Source organism: Mesoplodon bidens (assembly GCF_964165515.1).
Source record: "Mesoplodon bidens genome assembly, chromosome: 17".
NCBI lineage: Eukaryota > Metazoa > Chordata > Mammalia > Artiodactyla > Ziphiidae > Mesoplodon > Mesoplodon bidens.
The window spans coordinates 77,630,785-77,655,178 of record NC_138174.1 but is presented as its reverse complement, the minus strand read 5'-3'; the positions used below and the strand labels follow the sequence as shown (position 1 = coordinate 77,655,178).

Below are 24,394 nucleotides of genomic sequence, written 5' to 3'. Positions count from 1 at the left end.
AGGAGAAGAAAACAAAGTAAAGAACTTGTTCAAACTACAGCCTGCAGCCACAATGAGCCTTGTTTCTAAAGGTGAATTTCATAACAGAAGGTAAAAAGGCCCCAGAGGCTTCTTAAAGGAAAGGAATCCAGAACTCCGAAGCTCCAGCAGTATCCCCACACCCCACAGCTGCCTCTAGATGGAAGGGACTCCTTTCTGCAGATGAACTAAAGGAACAGGTACACATCTACACATTGATATTTCACTGACACGTCACTCCAACTGATCTTCATCAATGGCAGAAATAATAAACTGATATCTTGCTAACAGTCTCTGGCCTCTAACCAGTTCTTTAACTGGAAATTGTGTGATATGGATGACAAATTAAACTACCTTTCAGGAGGTGGCCTCACAAGTAACAACAATAAAAGGCTGCAACAACAATACAGGGTTGCAAGTTATTTTGGTAACGCTGACATAAACAGCAACACTTATTAAAGACTTTTAAAATACAGACTTAAAAGAAAAACAGCACTCCACCTATTCCCAAGCTGAATTTCACAATAGCTTCATATTCAAGAGAACAATCTCAAAAGTTCTTAAAATATAAAACTTCATCTTACAAGATCTCATTTCTACATTTAAAATTTACAGCTCTAAACGTCTTTTTATTTGCATTTTTATTATTAAAGCTGAAGACTTTTTTGTTTATTGGACATTTATGTTCTTCTTTTCTAAATAACCTGTGTCCTTTGCCTGTATTTCTAGTGAGGTTTCAACTTTTATTTTTTGACACAGAACTTTTTCATAAGTTAGGAGACAAGAGTTCGTTTCAGGGTTGGGCCTTGGAGGATGGGAAGCGTTTGCCTAGGTAAAGACGAATGGTGTTCGTTTACCTGTGGTCCCGTCACCCATTCCCCCTCCCTTTCCCCTCCCAGCAGTGAGTTTACAGTGTACCTGGGCAGGTACTCTTCAGCCCAGGCGGTGCCTCCATCCAGGAGTCCACGCAGCTCAGGTAAAAGATAACTGAAAATTGTAAAGCCTTTAATTATGTGGAAGGTCTTCTTTTAAAGCTATTAAATCTAGGGCTTCCCTGGTGGTGCAGTGGTTAAGAATCCGCCTGCCAGTTCAGGGGACACGGGTTCGAGCCCTGGTCCAGGAAGATCCCACATGCCGTGGAGCAACTAAGCCCGTGCGCCACAACGACTGAGCCTGCACTCTAGAGCCCGCGAGCCACAACTATTGAGCCTGAACCTTAGAGCCCATGCTCCGCAACAAGAGAAGCCACCGCAATGAGAAGCAACTAGAGAAAGCCCGCGCACAACAACAAAAACCCAACACAGCCAAAAATAAATAACTAAATAAAGCTATTAAAACCGGTCAAGGGCTTCCCTGGTGGCGCAGTGGTTGAGAGTCCGCCTGCCGATGCAGGGGACGCGGGTTCGTGTCCCGGTCCGGGAAGATCCCACATGCCGCGGAGCGGCTGGGCCCGTGAGCCATGGCCACTGAGCCTGCGCGTCCGGAGCCTGTGCTCCGCAACGGGAGAGGCCACAACAGTGAGAGGCCCGCGTACCGAAAAAAAAAAAAAAAAAAACGGTCAAAAGTATGGATCATTTTGCTACAAAAACAAAAATCTGAAAATTTCCTAGAAAGCACCCCAGATACTATTTAAAGTTAGACTATTTCCAGAAATTAAAAGAATCCAAGGTTTTAAATTTGGCGTGAAAGTGAGCATAAAACAAAAAACACAGGCATAGACCAGAGATGCCTGCAACTGAGGTAGTGGATGCCGTTGGCTCCCACAGGGAACCTGGCGGCCAGCCGTTTTCCTCCCTACGCAGCACTGTCTCGGCGGTGCACTTAAGCGCTACGGAGCTGTTAACTTTAAAGAACCCGGCCAAAGACAGAAACAAATCCCAAACTCCGAGCGGCCGGGTGGTCCCAGGACGCGGCTCGGACCCGCGACCCGGCGGGAGGGACAAGTGCAGCCACCCTGCCAGCCCTCACCGTGCAGGGAAGTGGAGACAGTCCCTGAGGCCCGCCTGCTCGCTGGAACTTCTGGGGCGGAACCGGGGCGGGCGCGTCCGGGGGGCGGAGTGGGAGCATGCGTCACTTCCGGGGGCGGGGGGCGGGCCGCTCAACAGACCAGCGCTCTCTCCACAAAGCGGCGCTCCGCGACCAGCGATCTGATTGGTCTTCGCGGGAGGGCGCGCAGCGCCAAACTCGCTTCCCGTCAGCCCCCTCCGGCCCATTCTGTGGCCGCGCGCACGTTCGCGCACCCGGAGCTCGCGCCTGCGCCTCGTCGCCATTCGGGAGGCCGCCTTGCCGCAGGACCTCGCGGAGCCGCCTCGGACCGCGAGCCCGGCCTCCCGCACTCCTTCCCCGCCTGGACGCCGCCCGCGGCCCACCGGTGAGAAGCGGGGCGGGCAGGGAGGGGCGTCGTCCGGGCCGCAGTCCCGAGGAAGCCTGGGGCGGCCGCCGAGGAGGGGCCCGGCAGCTGGCGCCGGCGGGCGGGGTAGGGCCGCGGGCGGGGTAGGGCCGCGGGCGGGGTAGGGCCGCCGGCACTAGGGATGGGAGGCCCTGCGTCATCCCGTGGAGGCACGAAACGTTTTGTTTAAAACCGTACTGGGAAGGCGGGACCCGGCCCCGCGAGGGTCCGGTCCTGGAGGCAGTTTTCTCTGCCGCCCTCGGCTGCGTGGGCTTTGTCATCAGTGCTGTTCAGAAGTCGGCGGGGCAACCCACGGAGGGGGAGAAATGTGGTGTGCATCTGATAACCCAGCAACAAAAAGCTGCGTAAAAGTGGGCAGAGGGCTTGAGTGGGGGTCTCTCCCGGGAAGATGTGCAGATCGCCAGGCAGCACATCAAAGGATGCTCTTAGACGGCAGAGTTACGGAGAGGGAATCCAGAACGAGATGCCGCTTCACACCCAGAGTGTTGGTTCGGACGTGGAGAAATTGGAACACTCCTGCACTGGTGGCTGGGAATTAAAATGGAGCGGCCATCAGCTGTGGAAAACGGTTTAGTGGTTCCTCAGAAGTGTCAACATGGGTTGCCACATGGTCCGTCCAGCACTTCCCCTCCTAGGTGTGAACTCCAAAGAATTGAAAGCAGGGACCCAGGTACTTGGTCACCAGTGTTCAGAGCAGCCTTCTTCGAAGCAGCCAAAAGGCGGTGACACTCTAAATGACCATCAGCAGGTGAACGGGAAAAAAGTTGGAATGCTGCTTATCCGTAAAAAAGAATAAAATTATGATACATGCTTCAGTTTAGACGTGCTAAGTGAAATAAGCCAGACACAGAAGAGCAAGTGTTGTATGATTCGACTCAAAGAGGGTATTGTTGAACGGGTGTAGAGTTTCTGCTTTAGTTAACAGTAACATGTTATTTGTTTATCGGTTGTAACAAATCTACCGCACTAATACAGGGTGTTAATAATAGGACAGAGTATGTGCATGGGGAGGAAAGGAGGTATGTGAGAACAGAGAACTTTCTGTTCAGTTTTTCTTTGAACCTAAAACGCCTCTAAAGTTTAATAATTTTTTAAAAATCATTAAGGATGAAGAGCCGTGCTACTGTGTATATATTAATAGAGCAAATTAGCTTTAGACGTGCTCTGCATATTGAGTTTACATGGGAGAGCTGTGCATCAAAAGTGTTTTAAAAGACCAGTGGTGCTAGATGTTAAGAAAGAAACTGGATGGGAAATGGAAATAGGTGTGATACCATATGGTAGATCTTCACTGAAAAATACAGGCTGATGGACTGGCAGAACACTCGTGATTAAAGCTTATGTTTTTTAGACACAATATGTGGTCTGTAGAGGTGAAATGTAGGATGAGAACTTTTTATTAACCTGCACAATGTAGAGTTACTTTCATAATTAGGCTAAGGAACTCTGAGACTTAGAGGAAAAAATTGCTGTAATCTGGAAGGTGGAAGTAACCTCAGTTTCTAGCCTCTGCCCAGCAGCTGAATTCTGAACTCAATTCTGCAACATCCCCATGGGGAAGACATCATTACTGTTACAGCAGAGATCCAGAGTCAGGAAATCAGGGTCTTCTGTTGCTTTCTTTGACCTGATTGTTGTGATCTTTAACAAGTCACTTCTCTCCCTCAGCATCACTTTTCTCAATTATAAAATGATGCGGTTGGACTGAAGTCCTCTGAGGATCCTTCCGGTCCTGTACTAATCATTGGCTCCCAGTTACGGAGGCTCCTGCCTGACCAAGCAGCTCACTCTAGTCCATGTTGGAGTACTTGGTAAAACTTCATGTTGAGCTGAAATCTCTTTTCCTGCTGGCTTCCACTTTTTTTTTGGACAGCTTGCATATTATCCATAATTCTTCCTCTTTTGAAGTTAAGTGTCTGTGCTCACAAATGACATGTTTTTAAAGACTTCCTACCATTCTCTTTGCTTTCTTTTGCATATTCCCACTGTTTGGACTCAAGATCTTCAAGTGTCCTTCCTGCCCAGAGCTGGAGACAGTGATCCACTGGGATACCCTGCCCAGTGCAGTTCACTATAGTCCTATGTTTTGCAATTGATATTTGGATTCTAAATGTTTGATAAATTTCATCTGTCTGATTTGGGCCCATTTACTGGCTTTTCAGGATCTTACTAAATTCCACTGTATTAGGTTGGTCAAGATATTTGAGAAAAAACCTGGATAGATAGCAGAACGTTATTATGGTCCTTCATCAGACGCGGACTGCCTAACCTTGAGCAAGTTATTAATGTCTAGATTTGAGTTTCCTCAACTATAAGAAGTTTTAATTGACAAAATAGCCTGTAGTTACGGCAGGAGTCTTCTGAGTGCTTGTCACGTTAGCTGAAGTTAGATGGTGGGTTTGAGAAGGGTTTGGTTGGGTTAGGGTCAGGCATTAATTCCATAGTGGATCATTAAAATAAAATTCAACAAGGCTGGTGTCGTGGATAGTATCTACTGGAGTCTTTGGTGTCGTTTCATTAAAGTTAGTGTCCGGGCTTTGGATTGGACCCCTCTTGCTGTTGGAAGGGGCAGGGTAGTGAGGGAAATTGGCAGAATTCTGTTACAGAGGAAACAAATTTTCACAGAGAAGTAATTTTGATTCCCCTTCCTTTGTTTTTTTCAGGTTCAACTGCTCATCTTTGTCCCTTTTCATGCACTACACACTGTCTTCTGTGGTTTAGTCGAAAAGACATGTCGACTTGCCTGCCCTTTAGAGACCACTTTTAAGACTTCTAGTAAGACAGCTGGTAAGTCTACTAGGGAAAAAGCATGTTGGTCTGTATTTCTTCCCCATTCTAAAAGTACTTGTCCTGGATTTATATTGTAAATTAAATATACAACATTTAATAACGGTATTATACCAGCATTGCTTTGCATGTATTTTTGTGTGCTTTTAACATTTCTTTCTAACGTTTAAGAGAATATTTTATGATGAGTACCTTTTTGAAAAGTGCTTGGAGTTCTTGAGGGAAAACTATAAAAGCACACACACCCATATATATAATGATGCATGAACATGTGCTAAATATGTTAGTTACAGAATCCGTTTTAGCAGTTGTTGGATACCCATGCTAAGAAGAGCATACCAGATGGAGCTGGTGGGGAATAGAATAGAGCCCAGAATAGCATCATACACAAAACTTAGTAATTGCCAAATAGAACATTACATGTCATTGGTTACATGTGTAATCAATGTTGAGACGACTGAACTATCCATTTGGGGTCAAAAATAGGCTGGATCCCAGAGGATTAAAGATACAAATGTAAGAAAAGAATGAAGTTATCATTATCATAGGGAAAATATTGAGTGATTAAAAAAATAACGGAATGGAAGGCATAACTTAAAACACAGTCATACAAGGGAAGCACTTTTAAGTTTTTAATTTTTATGTAAACCAATTGTATGTAGTAAAAAAAAAATCATAATTAAAGTCGAGACAAATAATAAAGTGAGAAGATAGTTTCCATAAAAGGACTGACTTCTTTCACATACAAAGACTATTTACAAATAATTAGGAAAAATGGGCAAAGCACATCCTAGAAAAAGAAATACACATGGCTGATAAGCAAGGGGAAATATCTCACGAGTGAGATACCAGTTTTCACCTAAGAAGTAGAAAGGCTTAGAAGTTCAATGATACTCTGATGCTGAGGGAGCTGGGGAATTAGTCTTCACATCAACACTCTTGGTTGGTGTGTAATAGTACTATAACTTTTTTTTTTTTTTTTTTTTTTTTATATATTTTTTAATTTTTTTATTTTATTTATTTATTTATTCATTTCTTTATGGCTGTGTTGGCTCTTCGTTTCTGTGTGAGGGCTTTCTCTAGTTGCGGCAAGTGGGGGCCACTCCTCATCGCGGTGCACGGGCCTCTCACTATCGCGGCCTCTCGTTGCAGAGCACAGGCTCCAGACGTGCAGGCTCAGTATTTGTGGCTCACGGGGCTAGTTGCTCCGTGGCATGTGGGATCTTCCCAGACCAGGGCTTGAACCCATGTCCCCTGCATTGGCAGGCAGACTCTCAACCACTGCGCCACCAGGGAAGCCCAGTACTATAACTTTTTGAGAGTTTGGTAAAATGTCAGTTTCAATTGCAAATAGCCTTTGAACCAGGTAATCCATTTCTAGGAATTTCCCTTTCAGAAATACTCTCACATTCAAAGGAAATTCAGTGCTTACTCTGTATGTAAAAATATCCTAGAAAATGCCTTCTAATTCAACAGAACTCCTGAGACCTGTATCTGCCCTTACTATAGAAACACAGAAACCTGGCCCAGTTGTTTCCAGAATCACCAAAACATGTACCTCTCACTTCCCTGGAGTCTGGCCCTGTTGTTTCTCCTGAGCCACAGACACCTTCTCTTTCTTAAATGAAAGCTCGTTGCAGAAAAAACATGCTTAATATCTCATTTGTGTAGAATGTGTAAACATAGACCTTCTCTTCGGTGACACATGAGTACAGTGGCTACCCCTGGGGAGTGATACTTTGTGAGTACCTTGTACTGCATGAATGAGTATGTTTTTAACTGTGAGCTTCTGTTACTTTCACCACCTTAACAAGGCTAGCTTAAAAGTTTAAAAGTCTTATTTTCTGGCAAGCAAGTTGCCTCAAGGGGGTCCTCCATCTGAATCGCCGTTTCTGGCAAACTCCATCACATCGTTCAAGATCTCTGCTTGAGTGCCTTCTCTGTGTTGCCCTCCACATTCTCATCTTCCCAACTGATATAAGCACCATATTGCAAGACACCCCTTTAAACCCAAGCGCCTAGAAAAGCATGGGGCACAAAATAATTTATTAAATGAATGGATAAAAGTATATTAGGATGGATAAAACATTACAAGATACGTCGACTTTTTTTTAAAGCTGTCTTTTCATGTTAGATTTAGTTTAACAAGTGCTTTCTGAAATGGACCTAAAGTTCCTTGCTCTGCCTTAATAGCCTAGCTTTAGCTTTGATATTTACTCAGCTGTGCGTACTGACAGCTTGTTGATCCGCGGTTTTAGAGTCAAAGTGTAAGGCACATGCAATAGGTAATTCTAGAGTGAAGCTTGGGTCCCGGATAGTCCTATAACCTGGGTAAGTCATTTCTTTGAACATTAGTTTCTTCATCTGTAAATGAAAGTAATATTTGAGTCATATTGTTAGGAGTGTTAAATGAGATGATGTATATAAAAATAGCAGAGTTCCTGGGACTCAGTTGAAAATTAATTATTATTTTTCCCATCTCTTCAAAATCTTTATAGAGATATTATCTAATAAATGCATGTGCCATTCTAGACTTATACAAGTCTAGAATGGGCTAGAAACAGCATTTTATTCAAAATTATGTTCTCTGAAAATCATTTATTTCTACTTTATTGCAGCACTGTTTTTAAAGAATATAATCGTGTATGTTAGAGAAATGGAAGTATTCCAGGAACTTCATAAGCCATCGGCACGTTTGGAGTGTGACCACTGCAATTTCAGAGGCACGGATTATGAAAATGTACAAATCCACATGGGTACCATCCATCCAGAATTCTGTGATGAAATGGATGCTGCTGGGTTAGGTAAAGTGATATTTTACCAGAGGGGTGCAAAGCTGTTTCACTGCCATAAGTGCTTCTTCACCAGCAAGACGTACTCCAATGTATACTACCACGTCACATCCGCACATTCAGCCCCAGAGAAACGGAAGGAGAGACCAAACAGTCAGTTAGACAAAGAAGCAGAGCCTGGGAAGAGCCCTTCTGTTCCTGGACACCAGAAAATGGCCTCTAATTCAGCAGAACTCCTGAAACCTATACCTGCCCTTTCCATAGAAACACAGAAATGTGGCCCAGTTATGTCTCCAGAATCACCACAACCTACTCCTCTTCCTTCCCTGGACTCTGAGAAACCGGGCCCTGTTGTTTCTCCTGAGCCACAGACACCGTCTCTTCCTTCTCCCGAGCCTCCAAAACCTGCCCCTGTTTCTTCTCCTGAACTTCCAAAACCAGTCCCTCTTGTGTCTGAATCTCAGAAACCAGTCCCTGTTCCTTCTCCAGAACCACAGAAACTTGCTCCCGTATCTCCTGAGCCAGTGAAGGCAACTCTTACTAATCCCAAACCCCAGAAACACTCCCATTTCCCAGAAACATTGGGGCCACCTTCAGCCTCATCTCCAGAGTCACCAGTTCTGGCTGCCTCCCCTGAACCTTGGGGACCATCCCCAACTGCGTCTCCAGAGTCTCGGAAGCCAGTCCGGACTGTTTCCCCCGAGCCAAGGAAGCTGTCCCCATCGGAGTCTCCTGAACCTTGGAAGCCATTCCCTGCTGTGTCCCCAGAGCCTCGGAGACCAGCCCCAGCTGTGTCACCAGGTTCTTGGAAGCCAGGGCCACCTGGGTCCCCCAGGTCTTGGAAATCCAGTCCGTCAGCATCATCAGGACCTTGGAAGCCAGCTAAACCTGCTCCATCTGTGTCTCCTGGACCTTGGAAACCAATTCCTTCTATATCACCTGGACCTTGGAAACCAACTCCATCCATGTCCCCTGCGTCCTGGAAGTCTTCATCAGTCTCACCTGGTTCCTGGAAATCTCCCCCCGCATCTCCTGAGTCGTGGAAGTCTGGCCCACCAGAACTCCGAAAGACAGCTCCCACCTTGTCACCTGAACACTGGAAGACAGTTCCTCCAGTGTCTCCTGAGCTCCGTAAAGCAGGACCTCCCTTGTCTCCTGAGCTTCGCAAACCAGGCCCACCACTGTCCCCAGAGACCCGTAGTCCAGCGGGATCTCCAGAGCTCAGAAAACCCTCAGGGTCTCCAGAGCTTTGGAAGCTTTCCCCTGAGCAGCGGAAAACTTCTCCTGCTTCACTTGATTTTTCTGAGTCCCAGAAAGGTTCCCGTGCTGGTTCCCCTGATCTCTGGAAGTCTTCCTTTTTTATTGAACCTCAGAAACCTGTCTTCCCTGAGACCCGGAAACCAGGTCCTTCTGGGCCATCTGAGTCCCCTAAAGCTTCCTCTGATATCTGGAAGCCTGTTCTCTCTATTGATGCTGAGCCTAGAAAACCTGCCCTGTTTTCTGAGCCTACCAAAACAGCCCCTCCTGCTTCTCCTGAACCACGAAAACGTGCTCTTTTTCCAGAGCCCCGGAAACATGCCCTTTTCCCCGAACTTCCCAAAGCTGCTGTGTTCTCAGAATCTCAGAAGGCAGTTGAGCTTGGTGATGAACTACAGGCAGATGCCATAGACGATCAAAAGTGTGATGTTTTGGTTCAGGAAGAACTACTAGCTACACCTAAGAAACTCTTAGAAGACACTTTATTTCCTTCCTCAAAGAAGCTCAAGAAAGACAACCAAGAGAACTCGGATGCTGAGCTTAGTAGCAGTGAGTATATAAAAACAGATTTGGATGCGATGGATAGTAAGGGCCAAGAATCGAGCAGTGATCAAGAGCAGGTTGATGTGGAATCTGTTGATTTTAGTAAAGAGAACAAAATAGACATGACTAGTCCAGAGCAGTCCAAAAATGTCCTGCAGTTTACTGAAGAAAAAGAGGCTTTTATCTCTGAAGAAGAGATTGCAAAATACATGAAGCGTGGAAAAGGAAAGTATTATTGCAAAATTTGTTGCTGTCGTGCTATGAAAAAAGGTGCTGTTTTGCATCATTTGGTTAACAAGCATAATGTCCACAGTCCTTACAAATGTACAATTTGTGGAAAGGCTTTCCTTTTGGAATCTCTCCTTAAAAATCATGTAGCAGCTCATGGGCAAAGTTTACTTAAATGTCCACGTTGTAATTTTGAGTCAAATTTTCCAAGAGGCTTTAAGAAACATTTAACTCATTGTCAAAGCCGGCATAATGAAGAGGCAAATAAAAAGCTAATGGAAGCGCTGGAAGCTCCCCTGGAGGAGCAGCAAATTTGATTTTTAAATGCAGTGTGGATATATGCTCCACAGAGTTTTTTATTGAACCCACTGTTGAAAGTATAGTTAAATAGCCTAGTTGGATCAGTAGATGTTGACATGTATGGTGTACTGTGTCTCAGTAGTGTTACAAAGCATAAGCATTTGGTTATTTTTTTCTTGATCTTTGTTTATGTGGTTGTTGTGTAAGTCAATAAATTCATATTGTATATTCCAGATGGGTAAAATTAATTTCAGTATATTTGAATAATATGAAGAGGTAGGCATTCCATTTAACAATCAAGAGCAAGTTGTACTCAATTTAAAACATCTAGTTAAAGTGTATCTTACTGTGCAACTAATTTCAGACATTGGAAATTATTTGTTAGAATGTTTAAGAATTAGGCGTGAAATTTTTGGGAAATTTTGTTCTCAAGTATTTTCACATCAAAAATTATTTTAAAGTTTCTATTTGGTCATATAAAATTATTTATAAATCTTGAACCCCTTCTAGGTGTTTATTAACTTTTATATGATGGAAGATTGGAGTCTCAGGGTTGCTGATTTTCTGCTAAAAGAGGGGAAATTGAGTCCGTTTAAAAAATAGTTTGCAGCCTTCTCCTGTAGGAAACTGAGAAACATGAGTGTGATTTTAGGCCTTGTCTTTAGTTGTTTCCTTTAGAGTCTTCCATCCTGGACCTTACCCCAAGATCTGGCCCTTCACTTCCCTGTGAGCTCAAACCAACAGATGATCCTTATTTGCCAAATGTGTTAGGGTTGCACCTCCTACTCCTGGGCCTTCCGCACCATCTGTCGGGGCTTCAGACCAGGGTAATGAGCAGAACTGAAAGTCTTCCGGATTCACAACAAAAAATTTTATAAATAGACATTACTGTTTAGGAGTACATCAGTTTTATGTTTTTCACAGTTGTTACTGTAAATACCTTGTGCCTGTTAATGGATTATTTTATTCTAAAATATTTTGTCAAATGTGTATCAATCAAATTAAAAACAAAGGCTTTCATGTTAGCAACATATTCATGTGTGTTTTCTTTTGTGTAACTTTCATTGTGTGATACCAAATTCCATTTTTCTTTCCTATTTCCACTTGTTTTTAGCATACTAACTTTCATACCTGGAGCAGCATTTTCTAAGCTCGGTTTTCTCCGAGTTCTGTGGTCAGGTAGGTTTAGGGAAACACTGTACAGTCATCCCTTGGTATCCACAGGGAATCAGTTCCAGGACCCCCTGCAGGTACCAAAATGCAGGGATGCCCAAGTCTCTTATATAAAAGCCTGTAGTATTTGCATATAACCTACACATGTCCTCCCATGTGCTTCAAATCCAGGGATGCCCAAGTCCCTTATATAAAAGCGTGTGGTATTTGCATATAACCGACACGTGTCCTCCCACGTGCTTCAAATCATCTCTACATTACAGTGCCTAGTACAATATAAATGCTATATAAATAGTTGCCAGCAAGTGGCCAGTTCAAGTTTTGCTTTTTGGAACTTCCTGGAAATTTTTTTCTAATATTTCTGATCTGTGATTGGTTGAATCCACGAATGTGGAAACCAAGGGTACAGAGGCCTGGCTACATTAGGCTCTCTATGAAAATTCTCATTAATCCACATTAGCCTATTAAAGGTCATTTAATCTCAGCGGTGGTCAATCCTGAGTGCTTCATTTAAACAATGGGAAGCATTTAGTGCCGTAAGGACTCTGATACATAGCCAGGGTTGAGATACTGGCTTTTATCAAGGTGTTCCCAGACACTTGAACAAGGAGTGCTTTATTCATGGCATCCAAATGCAGATGCCAATTGGGAATACAATGTTTAGATAATACTGGGAAGATCTTACGAGCTTCAGACCTGTCACTTCTTTGGAGAGCACAGTCTGGCAGGAAAGGTACTGGTTGATGGGATTGTTGGTTTATACTGGGCACCTTGACAACAAGCTTCCAGTTCTGGAGTTTGCTTCTAGGCTTGATGCCAGCAAGTCGGAGAGGTATATATACCTCTTGGCTATATCCATCTTGTGTACTGACTTGATTAAAATTATGGGTAGAAAAACAGGCCTCCAGTGCCCAGAAAGCCTTTTGAAGCCTGCAATCAAATCAACCATGTTTGAGCATGTAACAACATGCAACAGATTCTTAGGACTTTACACTTTTTGGTGCAGACTTCTCACAGAGTCCTTCCTATATCTTTGCTCAAGAGGGAGCTAACTAGATCCTACGACTTGCCATCTCATGTTGGTTTTTTAATAATATTTTTATAAGATAGAGGATATTACGCTAGGGTAAGCACTGGTGATGCGTGTGTAGTTTTGGTATTAAGGCCTTGATTTTAGTTGACCAAACCGTGATGTTCTTGGCTCACCTCAGTTGTGGCTTCCCACTTTTTTCTCCTTTTACCTCTAAGGTCAAGGGTTAGTTAGCTGTGCCCTTACTTTAGAACCTGTTTATGTTCTTTCTAATCGGTGGTAACTCCGCCTTCTATACAATAGCACCCCTCACTAATCAATATGACCCACTCTGTATCTTTTCATTTTCTTATTTGCCTACGAAATTACAACTTTCTAATGAACTGTCCAGTGATTTTACATAACACGAAAGGGAATAAAAATTACCGTGCCATTCTTACATAACATTCATGGTCTTGATGCCATTATATTTTAGGTAGCCAACTTAGTTTTCATTAATTTGACTCTGAGTACGTGAATTGTAATGTGTGTGTCGCAGATGCTGCTTTTGTTTTTAACACCGGTGTAGATTCCATAGCTTTGTCTTGGTTGAAGACACTGATGCTTAATCAAATCTGATCTGCAAGCATCACAAGCTGAAGAAGGTGCCTCTTTAACGTGACGTAACCCTTAGATTAAAAACCCCGGAAATTGTCTCCCTTCTCAGTCTAGCTATTTCTGTTCACATGTAGTTTTGATCATTCACTTCCTATTGCTGCTATACATTGCATGAAATTTTGTGGCTTGAAACAATGCAGATCTGCTTTCTTACAGTTACGAAGTTCACTGGGCTGAAGTCACGGTGAGAGCAGGGCTGCATTCTTTCCTGGGGGCTCTAAAAGGAAATGCATTCCCTTCGCTTTTCCAGCTTCTAGAGGCCAGCTGCACTCTCCGCATGATTCCCTTCCTGCATCTGTGAGCTAGCACGTAGCACCTCTGACCCTGCTTCTGGTATCACGTGTTTCTCTGACTCTTTCCCTCATACACTTAAGGACCCGTGTGATTACATTGGGCCCCTAGATAATCTAGGATGATCTGTATTTTAAAGTCAGCTCATTCGCAACCTTAAATCTCTGACATAAAAACTACCACACCCACAGATTCTGGCACTCTTGTACTTGGGGGCCATTCCGCCTTCCACACCCGAGCTTGACAATAGGGGTTGTGATTCCTCTGCTCAGCCTATAGCAAGCCAGGTTGGGTTTCTTTGGCAACATGTCTGTTGCCACCGCCTCACCGGTCTAGGCCCTCCTGGGTGGTGCAGTAGGACTGCTCCACAGTCGGGGGCCTCCAGTACCAACCCCAGCCCACCCTTTACACACCAAAATAAGGTCTCCACAATACTGATTGTGTGTTGCGTTCTTTATACAAAATTACCCCTTAAGGTACAGTTACTTAAGGCCGTCCATTGTCGAACCACACCTTAGTAACCACCTCACCCCACCTCATGATACTTGGTCGGTCCCTCCTGTTAAAGTCCTACCCTTACTAAGCCTGGCACGGTTCTCTCCACCCTCCAAGTCTACTATTGCAAGACTACTTTTTTCATTTTATGAATGGAGAAAAAAAACCTATAGGACTGATTTGGACCTAATTTAGCGTTAATGCAACACGGGAATGCTATTTGTTGTTACAAATACCCCACACTGGATGCTACATTCAACCCTAAAACTGAAAATGCTGTTGGAATAAAATATGACATTTCAACCCCTTTGATCCTGATCAACTACCAGCTTAGTTGGATTGAGCATACTTTCAATTAACTTTGCTTCTGACACCCACTGATCTCTTGTAAATGTTTGCCATGGGCCACAAGGAGGATTAGATTAAGTGGATGGGAAGCCTACTAAATTCTTACTATATTTGTATAAATGGAAGAGTTCTAGGTAAAGTGAACAAAATTCTAACTTGAATCATAAAAACAGTCATGGCCCCTCAGTCATTTCCCAGACTTGAGCCAGTTTACAGACCTTGAATGAAGGGGAGGCTGGGTTCCCTTGAGCAAGAATCCCAGTACACTGCCAAAAATTTATACTGTTAACCTTTTCCCCAGCCTTCCCCAAAGGTACAGATGGCCATTTACCAGGGTGGCTGCACTGGGGAAAAGGAACTAATCAGACCCTTCAGGAATGCCTGGACACTGGTTCTGAACTGACACTGATTCCAGGAGACACCAAGCATAACTGTGGCCCTCCAGTCAGAGTAGGGGCTTATGGAGGTCAGATAATCAATGGAGTTTCAGCTCAGGTTCATCTCACAGTGGGTCCAGTATCCCCAAACCATCCGGTGGTCATTTCTCCAGTCCTAGGACGCATAATTACAGTAGACATACTCAGGAACTGGCAGTATCCCCACGTTGGTTCCCTGACCTGTGAGGTGAGAGCTATTATTGTGGGAGAGGCCAGTAGGAAGCCTCTAAAATTGCCTCAACCTAGGAAACATGTAAATCCAAAGCAATCGGGCAGAGAGGATTCTGGGAAGATGGTGGAGTAGGAAGCCCCAGGAATCTGTCTCCCCACCTAGACAGCAACTGCACTGGGAGAATTCATCTGATATAACTATTTTGGAACTCTGGAGTCTGTTGAAGGCTTGCAACTTCCAGGGGAAGAACTGGACAGTAAACTGTGGTTAATTTTGGTCAATTTTGGCTTTTCACAGAGTAGCAGCTACTTGTTCCCTACCCAGAGCCATGCAAACATCTTGCACACAACTTGCAGGAGCTAGTGTGGGTAAAAAGGGCCCTGTCTTGCAAATACCGAGCATCTGTGCTTTGATTTCTAGTTGCTGCTTTTGCTCACAGAGGTGCAGACAAAGAGGCAGGCAGCCATTCCTTTTGTAAATACCTCCACCTCTCGCTGAAGTGACTTTCAGGTGATTTAAAGGGCCAGCGCCCTCCCCCACCCCCTGCCCCTGACACACTTCATTTTTTGCTTTTCTCCTTTTGGGACCCAGACATTAAATACTACTGCATATACAGGGAAAATTAGAAAGTGACTGTACCTGCCCAAGGGAAGGCTCAGAAGAGACATAAAAAAAGACATTATTTGCACTTCAGGCTGATCCTTGGCACAGAGACAGCCTACAACAGTAAAACAAATAAGTACATAAATAATAAACATAGCAAACCCTGGGGAAGAGGGAGAATCTGATTTCCAGAGTTACACATTATTACATTCAAATGTCCAGTGTTCAACAACAACAACAAAATCACAAGGCACACACAAAAAAAGGAAAGTATGGCCTGTGCAAAGGGAAAAAACTCAACAGACTCTGTCCCTAAAAAAGATGTAATGGCAGATATACTAGACAAAGACTTTAAAACCACAGTCTTGGGCTTCCCTGGTGGAGCAGTGGTTGAGAGTCCGCCTGCCGATGCAGGGGACACGGGTTCGTGCCCCCGTCCGGGGGGATCCCCCATGCCGCGGAGCGGCTGGGCCCGTGAGCCATGGCCACTGAGCCTGCGCGTCCGGAGCCTGTGCTCCGCAGCGGGAGAGGCCACAACAGTGAGAGGCCCGCGTACTGCAAAAAAACAAACAAACAAACAAACAAACAAAAAAACCCACAGTCTTAAAGATGCTCAAAGAACTAAGGAAGATGGGGAGAAAGTCAAGAAACTGGTGTGTGAACAAAATGTGAATATCCATAAAGAGATAGAAAACCTAAAAAGGTACCAAAAAGAAATTCCGGAGCTGAAAAGTACAACTGAAATAAAATTTCACTAGAGGGATTCAAGGCAGACGAGCAGGGGGAAGAAAGAACCAGTGAATTGAAGACAGATCAATGGACGTTACTGAGGCTGAGGAACAGAACGAAAAATGATCGAAGAGAAGTGAGCAGAGCCTAAGGGACTTGTGGGACATGACCAAGTAGACCAACACAAGCATTGAGGGGGAAGAGAGAAAGGGCAGCAAGAATATCTGAAGAAATAATGGCTGAAAACTTCCCAAATTTGATAAAATGCATGACCATAAACCTCCAAGAAGCTCAACAAACTCCAAGTAAGATGAACTCAGAGAGAACCACACTGAGACATTATAATCAAACTTTCAAAAGATAAAGAGCAAATCTTGGAAGCAGTACAGAGGAGAGATTCATCACATGCAAGGGATCCTCAATAAGACTGTCTGCAGATTTATCATCAAAAATTTTGAAGGCCAGAAGACACTGGGTTGATATATTTCCTGTGCTAAAAGAAAAATACTGTCAACCAAGAATCCTATATTCAGCAAAACTGTCCTTCAAACATGAAGGAGAAACGAAGACATTCCCAGATAAACAAAAGCTGAGGGAGTTTGTGGCCACTAGACCTGCCCCACAAGAAACGCTCAGGGAGTGTTGCAGGTGAAATGAAAGGCCGCTAGACAGTACCTTGAAGCCGTGTAGAAAAATAAAAATCTTAGTAAAGGTAAACTAGGGCAATTATGAAGCTAGTATTATTATGACATTGGTTTGTAACTGTACTTTTTGTTTTCTGCATAATTTAAGAGACTAATACATTTAAAGAAAAAAGTATTAGTGTAAAACTAGTATTACTATATATATATATTTTTTTTTTTTTTTTTTTTTGCGGTAGGCGGGCCTCTCACTGTTGTGGCCTCTCCCCTTGCAGAGCACAGGCTCCGGATGCGCAGGCTCAGCAGCCATGGCTCACGGGCCTAGCCGCTCTGCGGCATGTGGGATCTTCCCAGACCGGGGCACGAACCCGTGTCCCCTGCATCGGCAGGCGGACTCTCAACCACTGCGCCACCAGGGAAGCCCGTATTACTATATATTACTATAACTTTGTAACTCCAAATTTTGTTTCCTGCTTAATTTAGGAGACTAGTGCATTTAAAAGAATTATTAGTTTATGTTTGGGGCACACAATGTATAAGGATGTAATCTTGTGACATCAATAGCCTAAAGGGCTGGGGATAGAGCTGTAAAGGAGCAGAGTTTCTGGGTTATTGAAGTTAAGCTGCTGTAAATTCAAATTAGAGGAAGCATTTCAGCATGTAAATCCTCACGGTACCACAAAGAAAATTGCTATCAAATATAAACAAAAGCAAATTAAGAAGGAATTTAAACATTTCATTACAGAAAAAGTCAACTAAATTCAAAAGAAGACAGAAATGCAGGAAATGAGGGACAAAAATATAGACAAACATTGTATATGCTCCATATGCTATAGGGCATACGGAAAACAAATAGCACAATGTCTCACCTAGTGAATGGGGCAGATGCTTTCCACGTCAGCAAGAAAGAACTGGATGACCAATCACGAGTCCCCTTATAGGAGGGACCAGCAGGGCGAACCTGGGCCCCCAGAATCCTTTGCTCTTTCTCTGCTGCCAGGCAGAACTGGCTCTGCTGAATGACCATCTAAGGGTCACACAGCCAACCAGGGTGAGGCAGGTGAAACTGACAGGATCAATTGATTCCCCAGTGCCTGGCACATGGTAGGCAATTAATAAATACTAATTGAATAAATGAATGAATGGGTTTTTCACACACCTGCAGATGAAAGGTTACCAGGAACCTGACACTGGTCTGCTGAGTTCTTTTATGCACGGCCAACGAATCATCATAGTGCAAAGCCAAACCTCTTCCAAACAGTCTTCTTTGCACCAATGAAGGGAGTGGCAGAAGGTACTTTTTGATTCAAGCAGGCTGCCCCAAGTGTGAAGGTCACCTGCTCTTGCTGGTGAAAAAAATAATAATAATAAGGAGCAGCACAGAAACCGACCTGGCCTTGGACACTGTGCTTGTGGAGCTGCAGAAGGAGCCCATGACTTCTCTCCTGCCCGGAGTTCTGTATGAGGCTGGAAGCCGGGCTCCCGCTCCAAGCAAGCACTTCCACCACCTGGCCATCACCACAACTGAGGTAAGGCACCAGTAAAGCTAAGGAGCTGCCTTCCTGGATGTTACAGCTTTAATGCTTGCCAAGCACACACTTCCTCTCATGCTGGGAATAAAGGGCACACTGTTTGAGACCTTGAGCTATGAAGTCAGACAAACCTACGTTTGAACCTGCCTCCATCACTCTGTGTGTGTGTTTATGTGTGTGTGTGTGAGAACTTGGGTGACCTAGTATCTTCACACACACAATGGGGCAGTCTTGTAAGACCTACCTCATAAGGTGGTTTTGGCACAAGACAGAATGAAATGCGCAGTGCACTCAGTAGAGTGCTTGCTAAATGTTAGATGCCATTGTTACTTAATGCTCTGCTTGAATTATACCAACACGAACTTGACCACTGGTAGGGAAACTGAGTTAGCATTGAAAGTTTAGGCTTTTATGGCCCGCCTCTTCCTGGCAGTGAGTTAGGTCCTTTGGGGATTTCATTCTATCGAACATCTAAGTTATGTGTAGCCAACTTGTCACCACCCTGAAAATGTCTACAGTGGACCCGCATCGTGGTCTGGGGCTCCAGTGATCAAGACGTTGTTTCTGACGCCCTGTGCACCCTCCCTGCTGTCACCACAGAAGTGAGGCCTCAGGTCCTGACGAAAACTCAGCCCAGGCACCACTTCCTCAGCTAAGAAGGCTTTCCTGCCTCCCGGGCCGGGCAAGTCACGCCTTCTCTGACTCACAGACGCCTAGTCCTCTATTGTTACTGGCTTTTATCGGACTGTCTCCCCCACTCTGAGGGCCTTATTCCTGGAATATAGAACTTTCTCAAATAATTGTTGAAAGAGCAGAGGAGGGGGCATTCTTTGCTACCCAGCGTTTTCCCATAGATACAATATTACCTATCAACTGTTTTCAAATCTGGCTGCACATTTGAATCACCTGCAGAGCTTTAAGAATGACTGGTTCCTGGGCCCCACCCAGACTGGTAAAGTCTTTTGGGTGTGGAGCACAGGACTGGGTGTTTTGTAGAGTCTCACAGGCTTCTAAATGCAGCCGAGGTTGAGAACCACGGTTATGAGCCATGACTGTTAGGCCCGCAGGCTTGCCCACACTCTGAGAAACTACTTGTGTGGGAAAAAGAAGACCAGCCTCCAAGTAAGGGGGCAACTTACCTCTTTCCGCCTCGGGTTTTTTTGTCTTTAAAATGGTGATATGCCATCTACTGCATGGAGCAGTTAGGAAGAAAGTGATGGAGAGGAAGTGTCTGCTCGCATTGCGAGTCACATTTGTGATGAAGCAGGAATGTCCTAGCTCATACTGTGTTTTTAGTTATAAAATACAGTATCTAAACAAGCAGAGAAGATGCCAAAGGAGTTCAGCTCTTTAACTGTGGTCTCTCTACCTTCAGGGACGGAAGGGGGTTGAAACAAAGCCAGGTTGAGACGCGTGGCTGCCCAATGTGGTTAATAGGTTGGCTCCCCTTCAAGCTGATTGTTTTAAAATATTTGCTCAACATTCACTCAGAGGAGGCTGAATGCCAGGTGGGGAGAACACAGGTTCTCCCTGCTGCCCTGAGCAATTCAGCTCTAGCCTCAGAAAAGACCCTCAGAAGGCAGTTGAGGGCCCAATCACTGCTCTTTCAGGAAACCCATCCACAACGATCATTTCTCCTAAGTATTTCTTTCTGCCACACGGAGTTCTCTCCCTGAGAGGAGTTCTGGTGAATAGAAGTTTCACCATCTGGGTGCATCTCAAGTTCAGACTGTCCTTGTCTTCATCCAGCTCTGAAAAGTGGAGGCCTGGTCTCCCTGGGGGTTAATTGGAGATTGCGCGTTAAAAGATCACATGACTGTTCCCAGTGGGGAAACTTGACTGTCCACATTTCACTTGTGGAGCTTCCTATCATCTGTGAATCCATGTTCCTTCACTGGAAGAGAAACACCAAGGTGGGAGCAGGCCTGCCCAGGGCTCCCGGCTCGGTGGGAAGAGAGCAGCGTCGCTCTCCTTCACCAGCTTCGTCCGCTCCAGCGGTGGGATTCGCTCTGGATAGAGTTAAGGCAAAAGCAGAAAGGATCAGGAGGCTACATATCTATCCAAATGATTCATCAGAGCTTTCTTGTTATGAAGTCTAAATTTTCCTGCATTATTCCTTTAAGTGGTAGGCTGGAGGAGGGATGGCATTTAAGGCTTCGGGATAAGTGAACAAGTGGCAAAAAGAATCAGTGATTTGGTACAACAAGACCTGGTCTAAGACCTCGTTCACTCACAGGTCTGCTGATCTCTGGCACATTAAATGGTTTGTCTTTTAACGCACCTGAGATGATAGTGTCTGCTTCGCAAGATGAGTTCGGGGACATAATGGGATAAAAGAGTTGAAAATTTAGAAAAACAGTTAAGGGTGTGTGGGCTTGAGGTCAAAGTATGATTTCCAGAAACTGACACCAGAATGAATACATTTCAGGGTTTAATCAGCTTGTGAGCTTGTGAGTGTGGAATGAGCGAATGAGCTAGTTCAGAGGAGAATTTAGGGAACAGCAGTTTAAATAGTAAAGGCAGGCTGAAATAAGCTTGCTAAGTTAGAGAAAACTGGTTAATGGGACTATTTCCAAAATACATTCCATAAAGTCTATGGGTAAAATTTTATGTGATTTCTTCCTGATAAGGTGTGTAGCAATCATTAAGATAGTTAAAAAAAACTCTTTTGATCAAGTATATTTACCAACTACAATCATTCTTCATCCAATTAAATATTTTATCATTCATGCCTCCCATTGATTAAAAAGTAAATTTATATGCTAGTTGCCAGACAGGGTAGCTTTTAGCAGTATATTTTACTGTTTTTTAAAATGGTAAATATAAGAGGTTTGGTAGTGGTATAAAACAAAATTAAAGATTTGTGAGTTTTAAAATAAATCTTATTTAATTTTTCCCAAAAGCCCAATGCTAGAGTTTGATATATTCATGTACACATATTTACTGAAGAAATATAACTTCCACTATCACATTCTTTGCTTCATCAATAACCCATTGGTTTAGCTACACATTATTTTAAATTGGGTAATAAGAAAGACTATTAACTCCATTTAATTTTAATATTGACATTACTGCATTTACTTACAAGATGTTTCTAATTTTTGTATAAATAAGTCCTCATTTTGAGACATCAATTTCATGTTTATTTGAATTGAAAAATGAAGTTTTTCTGAATAAATAAGGCTGATTTGGCAGATTGGCTTGATAGTAAGAACTAATTGGCAAAGGTTATTACATGGTGACTATTTTCCATAAATTGGATTCATTAAATTTGCAAACCAAGGCTTTAGAAAACTCTCTATGAAAATATTATACTGGCAAAGATGTTCTGAAATGACCGCCTTGATTATTTTTCCCCCAGCCTTTTTGAGTAGATCAGATTAAACTGTTCACTTCCAAGAATGAAAGACTAGGGACTTCCCTGGTGGTCCAGTGGTTAGGACTCCGCACTTCCACTGCAGGGGGTGTGGGTTCGATCCCTGGTCGGAGAGCTAAGATCCTACATGCCGTGTGGTGTGGCCAAAATAAATAAATAAATAAACCAAGAGTGAAAGACTAGCAGGTACAATTATAATTTTCTGAGATGTTGGAAAAGACTTTTGTATACTTCCCAGGAGCCGAGAAACTGAACGACTCCAATCATTGAATTGCAAAGCCTTTCAAAAGTCAAATGATTTCTAATTCTTTGCTTTCAATTAAATTAGAAGAATTATCAAATGGTAGACATTGGAAGTAATTTTTGATTATAGATAACTATGAACATTTGGTATATAACGTGAAAGAATTTTAAAGGGTTAAGTGGTATTTTATAACAAAATTCCTCCGCTCCATTCAGTGTCACCAAGGTTTCTCTGCAGTTAGATCAATAAAAATGGAAACCTGGAATAGAATTGTCCAACATTGTCTTATTCTACTAGCAAAACATATTCATTAAATTCATCTGTCAGTATATGAACCCATTGGGAAAAATATCCCCATCTTTCTGAGAGGAATTTTCTTTGTAACACTTTATTGTTGACTATTTTAAACAGCTACATAAGTAGAGAGAGAAGCTGGGACCTCACCAGTTTCGAGAATTATAAACATCCTGCTGTTTTTAATTCAAGGAAGGTTATTTCTTTTTTTTTTTTTTTTTTTTTTTTTTTTGTGGTACGCGGGCCTCTCACTGCTGTGGCCTCTCCCGTTGCGGAGCACAGGCTCCAGACACGCAGGCCCAGCGGCCATGGCTCACGGGCCCAGCCGCTCCGCGGCACGCGGGACCCTCCCGGACCGGGGCACGAACCCGTGTCCCCTGCATCGGCAGGCAGGCTCTCAACCACTGCGCCACCAGGGAAGCCCAAGGAAGGTTATTTCTAACCATCATACTTTTTATGTTTATGTCTTAGTTGGTTTGGACTGCTATAGGAAACTGCCTTAGACTGGGTGGCTTATAAGCAACAGAAATTTATTTCTCACAGTACTTGACACGGGAAGTCCAAGATCAAGGGGCTGGCAATTCAGTGTTTGGTGAGAGCCTGCTTCCTTGTCCATATGTGACCACCTTCTCACTGTGTCCTCACATGGCAGAATGGGTGAGGGACGCTCTGGGGCCTCTTCTGTAAGATCCTAATCCCATTCCTGAGGGCTCCACCCTCATGGTTTAATGACCTCCCAAAGGTCCCACGTTCAAATGCCATCACACTGGGGATTAGATTTCAACACTTGAGTTTGCGGGGAGGGGCATAAACATTCAGGCTATAGCAGTTTATACCTCTATTTTAATATTTGTTTTGATTAGTTATGTACTATTGTAATAGAGATATTTCTTGGTACTTAAGACCTTATGATAGGAAGTCCAAAATTTTAATTAATATGCACATTTTTATTGCAGGGAATTTTATCCTGCTCATTAAGATAAAAGTATGTGAAATTAAATTATGAAAATTCTTTTGGGAGGTACAGGAGCAAAAGTTTTGTGGATCACTTGTTAAGGAAACAATAGCAGGCTAAGTGTAAAGCTTTACTAGTTTCAAACTGGGCCAAGTCTTCCCCAATTCCTCAGCACGTTTTGTGATTTTCTGGTGCATGCGAACCCTACACATTGTTTATCAGCCAGTCCCGTAGACTGGAGAAGGTGAAAAAGTCTGACATAGCTTATAAGTACCGCTTGGGTGTTTAATAAATGCAGACTGTGATCCAGTGGGCCTGGAGGAGGGCCCAGCATCTTTCCTTCATGGTAAATCTCAATGAAAAGGTTTCAATGTAGATGACACATCCACATGCGTGAGCCCTTCCCACACTGGAGCTTCAGGAGCATGTCACGTCAACACTCACAGACCAGCCAAAGAAGTTGGCTAGATCCTGTATTTATTAAAAATGTTTAGGGGGGTTGGTGGTGGTGTGATGAATTGGGAGATTAGGATTGACATATATCACTAATATGCATAAAATAGATAACTAATAAGAACCTGCTGTATAAATAAATAAATAAATAAATAAATAAATAAATAAATAAATAAAATTTAGGAAGTCAAAAAAGAAATTACCCAGCCCATAAAAACTAACCACCCCGTACCCTGGGGCCTCTTGACCTCTGAGACGGCCCATACTCTGTCTGTGGAGTGTGTTTCTCTGTAAATAAATCCACTTCTTACCTTAAAAAAAAAAAAAAGTTTATATTTTGTTATTCATAGATTCCTTAGCATTAATTTAGATTTTTAAAAATACTGCACGGAAATAGTATTTACATCAACTACTGAGTTTTTGTGCCAGTGCCGTCTCACTCACCTTGCCCATATCCAGAATGTTTTGGGAGCTCTGGTCTCTGGCCTCCGTGGTGGGAAACTTCTGTGCCAGACTGTGTGTGTTTGCTTTTGGGGGCAGGTTATCTGGAAATCGTGGTTGGTTTCTCTCCACCTAGAACAAGAAACAACCCTCCCTAGAGCAGTGAGGGCGCCCCCTGCAGGCTTCCT

The 24,394-nt window shown here is 43.6% G+C and overlaps 1 protein-coding gene across 2 annotated transcripts; it reads left to right on the top strand.

The window, feature by feature from the left end:
* The first annotated feature begins 2,026 nt into the window (after positions 1-2,026).
* CHAMP1 (chromosome alignment maintaining phosphoprotein 1) lies at positions 2,027-11,374 on the top strand. 2 transcript variants are annotated; one of them, XM_081215097.1, is made up of 3 exons: positions 2,027-2,389; positions 5,092-5,215; positions 7,834-11,374. In XM_081215097.1, the coding sequence occupies exons 1-3, from the start codon at positions 2,084-2,086 to the stop codon at positions 10,350-10,352; spliced, it is 2,949 nt and encodes a 982-aa protein (XP_081071223.1). In that variant the 5' UTR covers positions 2,027-2,083; the 3' UTR covers positions 10,353-11,374. The 2 variants fall into 2 exon arrangements, with proteins under 2 accessions (XP_081071223.1, XP_081071224.1); XM_081215098.1 differs by lacking the exon at positions 2,027-2,389 and adding an exon at positions 6,725-6,956 and having other exon boundaries at positions 5,129-5,215.
* Positions 11,375-24,394: the final 13,020 nt, after the last annotated feature.

Excerpts from the sequence above, each read along its gene's own strand:
- CHAMP1 (XM_081215097.1), top strand. The coding sequence starts at position 2,084 with ATGCGTCACTTCCGGGGGCGGGGGGCGGGCCGCTCAACAGACCAGCGC. Across the intron at positions 2,390-5,091 it reads ACGCCGCCCGCGGCCCACCG|GTTCAACTGCTCATCTTTGT; the intron begins GTGAGAAGCGGG and ends TGTTTTTTTCAG. Across the intron at positions 5,216-7,833 it reads GACTTCTAGTAAGACAGCTG|CACTGTTTTTAAAGAATATA; the intron begins GTAAGTCTACTA and ends ACTTTATTGCAG.